The sequence below is a fragment of the Strix uralensis genome, chromosome 7 (genome assembly GCF_047716275.1).
Source record: "Strix uralensis isolate ZFMK-TIS-50842 chromosome 7, bStrUra1, whole genome shotgun sequence".
Taxonomy (NCBI): domain Eukaryota; kingdom Metazoa; phylum Chordata; class Aves; order Strigiformes; family Strigidae; genus Strix; species Strix uralensis.
In genome coordinates, this window is record NC_133978.1 from 34753340 (window position 1) to 34767432 (window position 14093).

Sequence of the window (14093 nt, forward strand, 5' to 3'; positions counted from 1 at the left end):
GATCTGAAACTGCCACATCTATGCCCACACTAGTTCCACTTCTGCAGTCTCTTCTATACTCTGTTTCACTGTGAATGGAAACTTACCTCAAAGCATACAATATTTCTGAAGTGGCATTTAAAACAGATTTTTTTATTTAGCTTATTCCACTAAAGGGAGACATGGATTTCTTGCAAAGATATCCTGCCAGTCACATGGGTAGTAGGGAAACAGACATCTTGCCACTTGAAGTATCAGTGAGATATTCCCAAATCTAACCAATTCACGTGTCCTTTATTGCATTCCAGATAAGTTACTGCATTTTAAATTCACTTATTACTTCTGACCCTAACAACTTAGCCACGATAAGTACCACCTGCAAACTAATACCCTAATACCTCCTTACATTTCTACAGATGTTCCTTCTTAGCTTAAGCCCACTTCCCCTACTTTCAAGAAAATCATACAGTTCAGTTGTAGTCTCATCCTTAGTTCAAATATCTGAGGCAGCATAATTATCTGACACAACTATTGTAATTTTAGGTCTCTCCCTCCCTGCTCACATATAAGCTGTTCTGTATTAGTTGTCTTACTAAGTTGTGACCTCTGAAATGCTCACATATAGCGAGCAAAGCTGGATATTCCATTCCAAATACAATTCAATTAGTGCTTTGTAATGTGTAGAACAGCTATACTTTGCTCAGTACATATATTATATTCTACTTGATACAAATCCAATCTTCCACCAGCAAAACTTTAAATAATAGATTTCCCAATAAGCCTATGTCACTTCCCATTACTGGATAAATAAATTCAGTGCTGCTTAAGCCATGCCTGGAAGTACTTTTATCATGATGCATTATTTGTGTTTTAGAGATGTCAGTGATCTGGACAGTCATGAATAAATGTGACCTTCCACTGAGGTGGACTAGAGGTCTTAATAGCAGGAATAATCAGAAACTAGTTACATCTCTGGCATTATGTAGTTGTTGCCTGAAACAGGAAACAGAAAAGCAGGATCTGGGTTAGTCAGTGCATTTCAGCCTTCTGAATGCTTGCAGCCCTGGGAGTACAGAATAATTGAAGCTTAGGCAGTAACAGGGCTAAATCACACTCAGTGTATAGTAGTGTATACACTAGGTAGAAATACGTTAAGGTGATATCCCTTGCTTTTATTATTTTCCTAATTACTTTAGAGAACTACAAGTTTCAGAACTAAACTCCTTGCCCACATTCGGTGTGTACTAGGGAGGTTGTTTGACTTGAATTCCAGTTACTGGTTTGAAACAGGTAAGCAAGGCTTCAGTTTCAGCTCAGCCAGAAAGTGGAATTACACACAGATACGTACTAAGGTGCTGAACGATCTGGTCAATTGTAGGCTTGAAAAGAGCATTCATTGCATCCGGGCTCATCCTCAGCATTCCCTGGGAGGACCACTTCACAAAATCCACGCTGTAAAAGAAGTTGGAAAGGACATTAAAATATTACAGCTGAGCTGTAAGAAACAGCCGAGCACACACAAGACACGCTAAATAAATAAATGAATGAGTTTAGAGAATCCATGTGAATTTTACTTAGAAAGAAGTGCCTCACCTCAACCTAACCCCATACCAACTATAACAACGTAAAATTTCAAGGGAGAACTGTTATTTTTGCTTGTCTAATTGTTGTTTTCTTTGCCTGACTGCCTTCTGTAGCATTACCAATGTTCAGCTGCTTCCTGAAACAGCTGGCAGTCAATCCAGTGCTCGCTCATCTGAAACAACACTGATTCATCCCCAGAAGGGCAACATTTAGATTATAGCAGTAGCAGGCCAAAGCCACAGGAAACACACAAGGAAAATAGGCAAGTATGGGAAGCCTCAGGAGGCAGAAGGAGCACAGCATTTTTAATGAGGCATAACATTTGTTAAGTGAATACAGGCATTATGTTATTCCATCACTGATAGACATCCAAACAGCTCAGTAATCTCCTTTTCATTCATGCACGTTATATGTCACCTTTATATTCTTTTTACCACATTATCCAATTAATTTCATTTTATTTGAAGGGAACATTTAGCATTCCTTCTAAGATTCACCATTAGGGCTATTAATAAGAAGGAGATGGTCTGAGGGGGAATATTTCCAGAAATTTTTAATGATTTCAGAACCTCAGTCTCATATAGGAAGTGACTCTGAGCTGGATTCCAAGTCATTTAGGCTTAAAGTACATTTACCAATAACTTTAGGAAGACATGCAGGAGTTTCAGCCTGCATGCAACATTCAACTTTCACTTGATTAAAAAATGCGGAAAGAAGCCAAGGCACAGGTACTAAATATCATGTCTTCTGCTCTCATGTCCCAGGCATCCTGCCCCAGATTCACAGGCTCTCTTGTTCATTCTCTTTTATGCCATTAATCACCAGGTCTCCTGTAGTATATAATTTCAAAAGATGCAAAATGCCCACTTCTACTTTCTCCTCACTTCCTTTTCTATAGCAGCCCATTATCTTTTCATTTAGGGTGCCTTCTTGATACTGAAAATCATGAAATCTCTGGAGGGGATTATGCCTCCCCACCTAGCAAGCAAATTATCTTACTGGTAAAGTACTAGAAGAAAAGAAAGCGTGTCATCACTTCCAAAGAATGCCTTCCCTTTGCACAGCTCTATGCAGATGTATACTTTTTCACAAGTGATCTGGTATTGTTAATAACTTTCCTCAGGCCATGAATATATTTACACATCTCACTCAAGATCTTGGATTTGTTTGAGGGCCCAGGCCTCTCAGAATTAAAGTTCTAGTAACTAAATTCTAGACATCAAATTCTCTATTTGATCTGATGTTCCTAATTAACACATAAGGGACTCAGAATATATGATCCAAATTCAGGAAAGTGATGCAGTGGTGACCTAACAAAAGTCATAGAAAGCAATACCAGAAGAGTGCAAGTCTTGTATAGAAAAGCTTTTGCAAGAGATTGATCAGAACTTTTCATTCTGGAAGCTGCACTTCAGGTGATCCCATTTTCTCATCCTTATATTGCATTTTCACATTATTACCTTTCAGTCTACATGTAATTAGGATATTTTAATTATTTGTCTTTGCTACCAGTAGTTAATTCTGCATCCATTTGGGTTCAATCGTCTACTCACTTGCTTTTCCTCAAGGCATGTTCTACACTGTGACCTCGAAACTTCTTGTAATAGTCAATGAAGGAGAAAGGCAGAGTGATGTTTAGTGGATTGGTCCTGTCTGGAGCTGCTGCCCGTTTACGGGACTCAAATGCTATCATCAGATCTACCCAGGCAGCAGGACGCTTGATTTTAAATTGCTCAATAAAATCTTCTCCAAATATTTTACACAGGAGCTTTTCAAATTCATAGTCCACACCTAGAGAACCATATGGCCCACCTGTATTACAAACAAAACACAGCTTTAATATTCTGAACTGCTTATTAGATTTCAAGTTGACCAAATACACATCAGATCAACACTACTAGGACTGTCATGGGAGAAGGTCTACAAAATGAGGTATCTTTCCTAAATGTAGCAGTTGGTCTAATACAGAACATAATCTTACCTTTGTCTCACTTTTACTCCTATACCATCATAGCCACTGTATCACTACCACTACAAAACAGAAACATTTTTAGTAGAAGCAGAGGAAACTGCTTCTGTATCCACACACGGGAAGGTGTGGTTTGGACTCATATTTAGGAGTAGACAGACTTGATGTACACTGTCCCATTTGCTCTTACTAGGTTGTTTCTGAGGTAGTCTTACAGCCACCAAGACTGAGAAGGCTCAGTGATGAACCATAGAGGTGAAGATTAACTTGGTATAGAGACTCAGCAACAAATAATAGGCTTCTCATGTGCTTAACAGCTTAGCCACAGGACAAAGTCGAAGGGTATCTGAAGTTCAGGAAGGGAATACCATTCAAGGAATTGCACTTTTTATCTTTGTTGGGGACCAATCATTGCCCATTCTTCCCAGGGGACAGCAGACCCTCCTTGTTACACTGCCTGTGAAATTACAGGAATATATGATTCCCCTTAAATCTAGGGAAACTTCTGTTCTGGCAATAGTCACATTACAAGGATCTTGTTGTGACATTCAACTATTCATATCTCCACAGTACATCTCTGAATACCTGGGCAGAGCAGCAATACACAGGTGACCTCTCAAAGGACCGGAAGATGACGAGTCCATTAGCAGAAGTCAGACCATGACCATGGCAGGAGGTCATGGCCTGAATGGAAGTGAATAACACAAGAGATGGCAGTTTCTTACTCTCCCAGTGTCAGGGCTACCATCCAAAAGCATCAGAAGCATGAAGTGACTTACACATGTCTGCTGACTAGCAGCTAGGTTATACTCATTTTGAATGCTGGCCTTATTTCAGGAAGAACTGTTAGTGAAATGTAGCAAATAATAAAGGAATACATTTCCTTCACTGACAAGTCAAAACATTACATAAACAAAGCAAGCGGTGGAAGTGTTGTTACCTGTTGCCTTGTATAGCTCTTTAAGATGTCCTTCAGGGAGCCTGATCTGATGGACAGTCATATCCACTGTGCCTCCTCCACTGTCAACAACAATGTAGCGGTCACCTAGTTTGCCAAAGGAATGGTATTTACATTAGTGTTATCCCAACAGCATACTGCAATGAAAGCTTTTCAGGAGCATTATCACCATGAGAGATAATGACTTACAGAAAGTCATGAACATCTGCACTGAAGGCTTGATCTTCATTAGTAATTATAACTCAATGATTGATAACAAATATGAAATTCAGTTGTCAAAAGCTATTGATTTAGCACAGGTGAAAAGATTAGTGGAACTGCTCATGCTGCTGGTGTACGTTCTAGTGGGCTACCAAATTAATACTATGGCATATTTACAAGGCCCATTCTGAGGAAAATATTCTGGATGCATTTTAAAACCTGGACTCCTTTATACCATCTCCTTAATAAACCATATTTTGCTAGAGCATACAGAATTACAGTTCAGCCTTAGTAACTGAGAGCAGCGCACAAACTTGTATTTTTTTCTTTTCCTATTTATAATCACTGTGAGAACAGTTCAATGCACAGCACATTTGTGGGAAACACAATGTTTGCCTGCAATATAGAACCAGTAAGAGCAAAGTTCATTCAAGAAAGGACACTACCTTCCTCCAGTTCGGACCAGATCTCTCCTATGACATTTTCCACCAAAAAGGTACGACTCTGTCGATTACGACGGACGTGTTCCTTAGCTAGTCATTGACAGAGAAAAAAATTACTGAGTATAAGAAAGCATGAAGAAGTTGATTATTACAAGCTGCAGGAAAGAAGTGCAAGCAGGCTGACAGATCCATATGTATCACTTCTTAACAAAACAAACAAAAATTATTGCATTAGAATCAGGAACATTATAACGCTGTTGCTAGAAAGAAGGAAAAATGTTTTTCAGACACACTGATCTTCCTTGATACTAACTGGATTAAAACCAATAGCCTAACATGAAAGCTATAAACAGATCTGACTTTTTTTTTTTTTTAAATATTCTGGTTTTTAAAGCGCTGCCTGGGCCCTGGTGGTCTCACAGTCAGCTGTGCTCGCCACAGCCTGTGCCGCCAGGCGGCAGCCCCAGCCCGCTGCCAGACCGACCTGCGCTGCCCGGGGCCGGGGAGACGATTCCCACATTTCCAAAAGCCGCTGCTGATTTGGGGTGTTCAGGCAAAGATGCCTCCTGAGCCTTTCAGGATGTCGGTCTGTCTCAAAACAAGCTGTCAAAAGCACTGCTTCTCAGGTTTGTAACTTCTTAAGGCCACAGTGCTCACCAAGTTTGACCCTCATAATATTTTAAATATACACCAATTAAAAATTAAGCATAATCTAGCACTACTACTATAACAATCAGTTAATTTACAAGACTTAATTGCTACTTAGACATTTAAAAGAAGCAGAACAGTCTGTGAAGAGAAAGCAGAGCAGTGGGAGCCTTTGCTATTATGTTTCTAAATCAACCTCCACAACTGAATGATCAAAAAAAAATAATTCCCTGTGTAACCTTCACTCACCTTCAAAGGCACTTCAATAAAACACTACAGAAGAAGAGAGGCATCCTGTCACGCACGAAAATATCATTCGGAAAATATCATCATGCAAATCACTGAATGTGTTTTGCTTCTTGTTTCTATAGTGCCTATCATCAGAAAAAGACCAGCAGCTCCACTTGCACCCATATCCTCCCCATAAAGACCCTGTGATGCAGACAAGCCGCATTAGCCTCGCTGCACTGACTTCGCAGCACACAGTGAGAGCTTAAACGACAAAGCAATCAGTGACAGAACGAGCACTAGGTCCAAGCAAGGGCCTGACACAGAGCCCACAGAACTCAATGGGAGTCTTTTCATTCACTCCTGTGGGCTAGAAGTGAACACAAGAGCCAGTCTTTAACTACGACTGAAGTAAGCTTATCCTGGCTACTATGAACAGTAAAATTTTTGTTTTGACTTCACAGCAATAATGTGGTCCTTGGAGTGCTTCTCTCTGTTTATATTTAAAGGGCTTTTCTCCTTAATCTGTTCTCAGCTTGTCTTGGGTGCCTGCCATGCCTTTATGAAATTTTAATTCTAACCCCAAATTAATTCACTCCAAACTTTGTTTTCATTAATTTTGACATGAAGCCTTTCTCATCTCGAATAGCTTTTACCATACAAAGTCAAGAAGGAGAATGGTACCCTCCATCCAAGAAAAAGCCTGTTAGCACAAATCCATGATCTGCCAGATTCTGTCCAGCTTCAAAACCTTAACCAGAGAAACTCTTTTCTTTTATTATTTTCCCAGAAGCAAATCCCTGTGTAGCCTTAAAGTGAGTTCATGTAAAAATCACATGGAACTGGAATGGTTTAGGACACGAGCAAGGGGAGAGGAGGCGAGGGGCCCCTGAAGGGACCGTGTCCTGTAAAGGGATTGTGTCCTGTGCTCTGTGTGGGCCTCCATGACACTGAACACATCTGACAAGTGCTGGCTAGGAGACATGGACTTGAGAGAATGATGTAGTGACTCTGCCTAACTAAAAAAAAAATACCCTTCGGTAAGTATAAGAATAGCTTTACTATCTTAATCTTCCATTTGCCTGTACCGTTTTGACCTAGTAAATGTGATAAAATACAAATTCTGCTGAAAAATTCCTTCTGCGATAGATTGACACGCTACCACCAATATCAGTGCAACTGTTACAATTCAGACAGATGGGAAATCTGTACATTATGCAGCAATCACAGCTTACGGCTGCTTCATTTTCCTTTTTTTCCTCTCCTATTTTCTCAGGTAGGATACCAAGCTCAAAAATCTTTAGTGATGAGGGATCTTTTGCCAAGTGACTTACACTGTGGTCCAATCTCTGTCCCCCGTTGTAAGTCACTCTTCAAATTATATTAGCAACAGATCCCAGGTCAATAAATCAGAAGTGCTGTATCTAGTTGCTCTTCTATGAGCAGATAAATTAATTCCTATATTCCAATATGGTGTGTTCTCCTGAGTGCTGAAAGTAATTAATGATATTTCATAAAGGTGTATCAAAAAGCATCTGCCAAAATTCTGGAATACCTCAGCCTAAAAGTCTCATTGAAGATCCAGTTATTTAACACTGCTTCAGTAATGCAGCTAATCAAATATGCAATTGTTTCCAACAAACTGAATTTTAAAAAAAGATCCAACATGAAGTATTGCTTTTAATTAAGGCAGAAAAATATTGTTGTGAAAATACTAAAAGACTCCCACAACATCCCAATGAAGGCAAGGCAATGAAGCTACCTGCATGCTAAAATTCAAGTGTGTGCAAACATGTCTACTTAGATCAATGTCTAAACTAGTCTAAGTACAGTAAACAGTGAAACAGTTTATAAAAGCAAACTGATGCTAGTCAATTCAAGATTGATGTAAACTGATGCTAACATTTCAAGAGAGCAAAGGCAATGAGAAACGGTAAGAAAACAGCCCTCACGGACAAAGCAAACTTATGCATAAGAATCTAAAGAAGTGAGTTAATAGAAGTACCCTGTGTAAATCCAGTTCCAATAGTGTCACTTGGACTATAACCATTGACAGGCGCCCTACTACTCAGGTCTATCATCTGGTGCAGGCGGAGCTTTCGGCAGTAGATGGAGGCAGCCTCGGGTTCCAGGGCAATGATCAGCTGCTCGGGATTTTCAGGAGATGCCATTCCTGCCTGCGAGAGAGAATTGATCAGAGAAGTGGGGTGGGAAATACCACAACCTAGCAGGCCCTTTTCAGCAAGTGAACAAGCCTTCCCCCAGCTCGCGGTTTCAGTTAGGTCAGCCCTCCGAGTTCAACGCACAAAGGTGCTGTGGCCACTGGCTAAAGGTCTTGATCTGGGGATCGTCCTGCCCACAACGTATAGCACAACGTCACAGGCTGTAACAGGGAAGTATGCATGCACTTACCACGCTAAGTGTCTAACCGAGCAGCTGCGTGCGTGACAGGTGGAGAAAGGAAGAAAGCTGGTTTGAAACCTGTAATGAATGGCCTAAAACCTGAACTCCTAATTAACCCGTGAATCTGCCTGCTAAGAGGGGCCCCAGCCTCCTTTAAGAAATGAAGGAATACCTTTGGCTTCTCCTCCCCACAACATTATTTAAGTATGCCTTTCTTTATATCTTTATATACATACGTCCTTGCCAAAACGGACTCCCCGCACTGTGTAGCTTACTAAGAATGTACAATACACTTTGCCAGTAATGCATCTTCTGACTTAAACCTGACATTTTCTATTTCAAAATCCATTGATTTTAAGCACATTCACTTTTATAACATCCTCAAAATGCTCAGTATATTCAAAGACTCAAAATACATAGGGCAGGTTCCCTAAAATGTAATGAGAACAAGCCTAAAAGTAATGCCACATTATAAAATCAACATTTGCCATTCTTTCCGTTCTCTTTCTGGATTTCCAGCCTCCAGACACATAGATTTTCAAGAAGCCACAAGTCCTCATGTAACCACATCACTCAGGACTGGGCTTAGAGAAAAATATGAAAGAGCATTTGACAAAATTGTGTTTTCATTTCTTGTCTCCTGTACTTCCCCCTCCTGTATAATTTCCTGTTAAAACAGATCACAACATCTTTCAAGTCTTTCTGCCTAACTTTCGGCTTATCTGCTACTGTTTTCCAGTTAAGTCCCTGATTACTAAAGCATGCTAGCAAACAAATACATGTATGGATATTTTTCTGCTTCTGCCATCAGTCTTCCTGCAAACCTTCACTTCCATTCATACACACACACACTGTGGTGGCTCCAGAGCATCCCCAAAAGAAGGCAAACTCACATAGAAAGACTGCAGACCTGGACTGGAATTTGGCTTCCTTCAAACAGCTACACTGTGGGCTGTGGGAATTGCTGGCTAGTTTACACCTGCAGCTAGAAACTCAAAGTAAAGCTTGTTCAAAAAGCAATGCTGGGGCAAGACTTGGAGACATAAAATTGTCCTTCACATTGACATTTGACCCTCTCCATCTTAATAAGCAAGCTAAATAGATTTTTATAAAAAGCATCTTCCTCATTGTTGATAACAAAAAAGGAAAAACAACAACAAATAAATTTAAAAAAAAGAAAGTAAGGGTTAAACTAATCATGGTTGCTCATTATTTTAAAACGATTTGGACTATGGTCACTTTACATTTTTTATTGCTGTTGGGCAAAACCTTCTGCTTTGGTTACATCCACTGGACTCAACAGCATGATCTGAAATTAGCGGAACTGTCTGGGAAGAAGAATACCGTGCAAATACCACAAAATACCAAACCTTGCCAGCTGTGTGGCAACATACATTGTAAAAATATTACATTGAAAAGAATGTTTGCAACCAAATTTTCAAAATTTGGAAAATGCAGATTTTACAGCAGCCAGAGTAACCCTAAAAGATGTAAAAAGACTATCAATAAAGCACAGGTCCAAGCCAGATTCTCCTGACATCATACCACTTGCATGCAAGCATGTTGACAGGCACAGGCTTAGATAAAGCTCTAGAGCTGTACTGGGGATGAAGATCAAGTTCTAGCATTGTGTCTTAGTATAAACCCACTCTTTCCTCCAACCAGTCTGGTTCTACTAGGCACAAGCAGGGTTGGTTTCATGCCAGCTCACTTCAACATCATTTATCTCCAGCTGCGCTCCTCTACACACAAAGTTTTCATTTGTTACATTGGAAAGGGCAACATTCAAGGTATGAATCAATACTTGGTCCCTGACAGATATTTATCTAATCTGCTAAAGAATTCCAAAAATGTATGGTCTCTGCACACAAACTACCTCAGCCCTTTACTGTCTTTGCCTTTGGAAGGTTTGCTAAAAGCCTAATCTGAATCTTTCTTGCTGCAATTTTAAGGTCAGCACTTCTTGCCCTCTCCAATAAGGGCATGGAGAACAAATAGCTCCCTACTACCCTGCTGCAGTTTTCATACACATTATATCCATTATCATGTCTTGTGAGAGCTCTGAATCTGAGCAGTAAGTGCTTTTTGTTTTTTTAATATCCAGCGATGTAGATGAACTTAGCATGCTCAGTCTGCTCCGTGTACTGGGCATATGTTAATAGCACAGACAAAGCAATTCTTAGTCTCATGTCTAACCTACATACTAAAACAGAAAATTACATTTTAGGGAAAAAATAGTATTAAAATCCAAAGGCTACATCATAAAGCATTTGCAGAGGAGACAAGAAGTACACTGCACACACAGGGAATGCACTGGTATTTCCTAACTTGGCGGGGGCAGGGGGGGAGGGAAAGATTGTATTAGTTGCAGTGTCATCTCTTCTAAGGGGGATTTTGGTACAAATTTCCAAGGCTGGTTCTGCTAAAAGAAAACAGTAAACCATTAACAATAACATTTGCTTCCTCCCCTCATCCAGCAGTAGTCTGTACCATGAACTTTTCACGTTGCAGCCTGCACATCAGGAGAGGAAGGCAGTGACCTGCAGCAGATGGACTCAGATCCATGTTCTCAGACCCTCCAAGTATAGCAGATGTTATTCTTGCTACTTTTTCTCTCTAGATATTATTTTATCTTACTAAAAATATCTCCTGAGGAAAACATTCAACAGAAATGACGGTTTTGAACAGTTCAAAGCACAGCTGATCCTAACAGAATTTCATGAAGAAAATGTTGGGTTTTTTTGTTAAAAAAAGCTTTCCTTACAGAATTTGAAGGGCCAGTTACAATGAAAGATGTGTTGTTTCACATCATAAAAAGACGATACAAAGACTATTCTACAGTGAAAGATACTAGGCATCCAACATATATATATATATTTATGTGTACATATACATGTATGGATCAACACTGACTCTATTTCATGCTTTGTGTATGTAGTATTTCTACTTACATCATCAGAGATAGTACATTACAGTACATATATATCTATACACAGCACAGAGAGAATGGGGAAGAGGAAATGAGAAAGCAACATAAACACCTCCATACTGCTAGGGAGGAATGGAGTCATGAGATTGCTTTAATACAAGCTCTGAGGAGATGAAGACTTAGGAGGCAGTACCTCCGTCCCATCATTACAGCCGAGGAGAAAGGGACAGATGGGAGAAAAATATCAAGCGTGCAGAGAAAGAGGAGTGAAAACAGCAAGTGGTCAACACAAAGAAATGGTGATGCATTCCTTAAAAATGTTAACCATAGAAGTTTGAGAATTTGCTATATTTTACATATGTACCTATCTGCCTCACTCCATGCCCTCGTCCACTGCTGCCCAAGTACTACTGTAACTAAGAACAGAGATCCACAAGTTACCAGGCTTGAACAGGATAGATCTAAACAATGTCTTGGTATTCAACATTATACAGATCATTCTGGCAGTGGGACAGATGCATCACGTTGCTTTTGCTTAGGGCAGCTTATAGCAGACTTTATAACAGACCATGTCTTGACTCTAGTCTGCTAAGGAGATTTCCTTTCTCCCATTATACTCACTAGCAGTATAAACCCAGCCATCACTTATGCAGGCAGCAGACAGCAGCCTTCCCAAAAATGCAAATGTGGAAAACCCATCATGGAATTACAAAAATCCTTTGAGCACCAGACAGTTCTTAAAAATGAATTTATTCGCAGGACATTGCTGCATTTATACACCTGGAAGAAGCAAAGAACACTGTGAAAAAAACTACATTAAAAGACTGCCCCAAACTCACTTTGCTCATATGCCTGAGGACTAGGATTTCATGCTTCGACAAGAGAACGTCCAGATTTTCACTCACTCCAGTAAAACAGGTCTGTGAGCCCGTGCCAGCGCACTGCTGTTCATTCGCCAAGATGCATCACCGACAGCAAATGTCAAAGTGCTTCAAAGCCTCGTGTACAGGAGCACAAATAACTTTACCATCCAGATGCAGGTGAATTCTCACCCTGGCACGCTAGCTCTGCTTTTATAGCCAGAGATGTGTCACCAGCCCAGAGACACAGTGGACCACAAATACATTCTTGATTCCCTGAACAGCATCAGCTGCCAAATGTTAGACTAATTCATCATTAGCAAATATTGAGGTCTGGACTGAAGCTCACTTTAGCAGTCTGAGCACTTCCAGAGACCTAAATGATACTCACTCCATACACAGAATCATCACTGCTACAGATTAAAAGCTGCTACTTTTAAAATCCAGCTTCAAATGCCACAACACACAATGAAAAAAGCAATACATATTTTTTTTGCTTGTTTGTTTAAATACTGTAACCTATATGGCCTTAACGAGAGCGTTATAGTAGAATATTCCATGTAGCTTGGGCCTTTCTAAAAGGCAATGAAAGCCATAAGGTAGGCCTAGATGAAAAGCTCCCATCTCTGAAAGCCACTATAATTAGAAGCATCAGCATTTAGCTGGAGTACTCCTGTATTTCATAACACAGCCAGGCAGAATGCTGTTGTTCCATCAGGCGTTATTTATTACACCATGGTGACCTCAGAAGGAATAGCATATTAGGAAATAATGCCATCGTTGACAAGGCACATGTTTCCTATTACTATCCTTTCAAACTACTGAAAGCAAAAGTTAGATCTTTTTTGCTTTTTCAGAGATACACATCAGGCTTTTTTTTTTTTTTATAGGCAAACAAAAAAAAAGCCCAACCCCTGACTCGTAAGACAAGGAACATGACTTAAGAGGAGTGCATCCATTTCTTTTAGCTATAAAACTGATTAAAAGAACTGATACTAAAGTCTTAGTGAAAAACCACCCCACGTACAGAAAATAGTACTCCATCTGTTGAATTTAAAATGCTGATTATTAGAATCGTATGTTAACTGGAGTCAGCCCCACGCATTTTGTATTCATCTTTAATTCCTCGAGCTTCACCTGCCTGGAAATCCTCTTTCTCTCTGTCTTTCATGTGCACACGTTTCCTCTTCACTCAAAAAACTTTAAAGTCTAACTTGTTTTCTGAATACTAAAACTTCTGCAATCTCACAGCTGACTGCTGCAAGGGCTGGGAGGCTCTCAGCTCACACTGCAGCTTTTCTCATTAACTCATAATCATGCTTTCCTGCACACAGCAGCCAATTTTCAATCATTTCTGAAGCTTCTGCCCTTCCGTCAACACTTGCTGATAACACAGGCAGGCACACACACTTTCACAAGATCACTGCATAGGTCTAGCTTACTTTTGGAACCAAATCATTAAAACGGGCCAAACCTGCAGAAGGAACTACACTAAGGGCACAACAGCAATGAGTAAAACACTGCCCTGTCTCGCGCAAGAACTTTTCTCCATCCAAAAGGTATTTGTGTTAAGTTTGTACATACAAAAATTAGACTTTTATGTCCCTAAGGTTGCGTGGAGACAGAATAGTCTAGAGCACAGCTGTCAAACCCAGCTGAAGCTGTGGGCCAGCCCCTAAGCTCCTCTGCAGGCTACTGGTGCTACCCTGCCAGGCCAGGTAGGAGAGCTCATGGGATCAAATCAGCCCCACACAGACTCTGACAAAGACTGTTAGTGGAGGGATCTGCCTTAATTATGTTTTTCATAAGGGTGGGTGGGAGATGAAAACATTAAATAAAATGTACCTCATCCATTTATTTACCTTACACTTATATAGGATTAGATTGAGAT

General features: G+C 40.1%; 1 protein-coding gene across 1 annotated transcript in view; it reads right to left on the reverse strand.

Annotated features, from left to right (window-relative positions):
• The window catches only part of HSPA12A (heat shock protein family A (Hsp70) member 12A), a 62234-nt gene that overhangs the window by 5293 nt on the left and 42848 nt on the right, over nt 1–14093 (reverse strand). Inside the window, exons 7-11 of the mRNA XM_074875369.1 lie at nt 8016–8187; nt 5138–5224; nt 4473–4577; nt 3117–3375; nt 1328–1431 (exon numbers count right to left, since the gene is read on the reverse strand). Coding sequence (XP_074731470.1) covers nt 1328–1431; nt 3117–3375; nt 4473–4577; nt 5138–5224; nt 8016–8187 — 727 coding nt within the window. The remainder of the gene's footprint in view (nt 1–1327; nt 1432–3116; nt 3376–4472; nt 4578–5137; nt 5225–8015; nt 8188–14093) is intronic.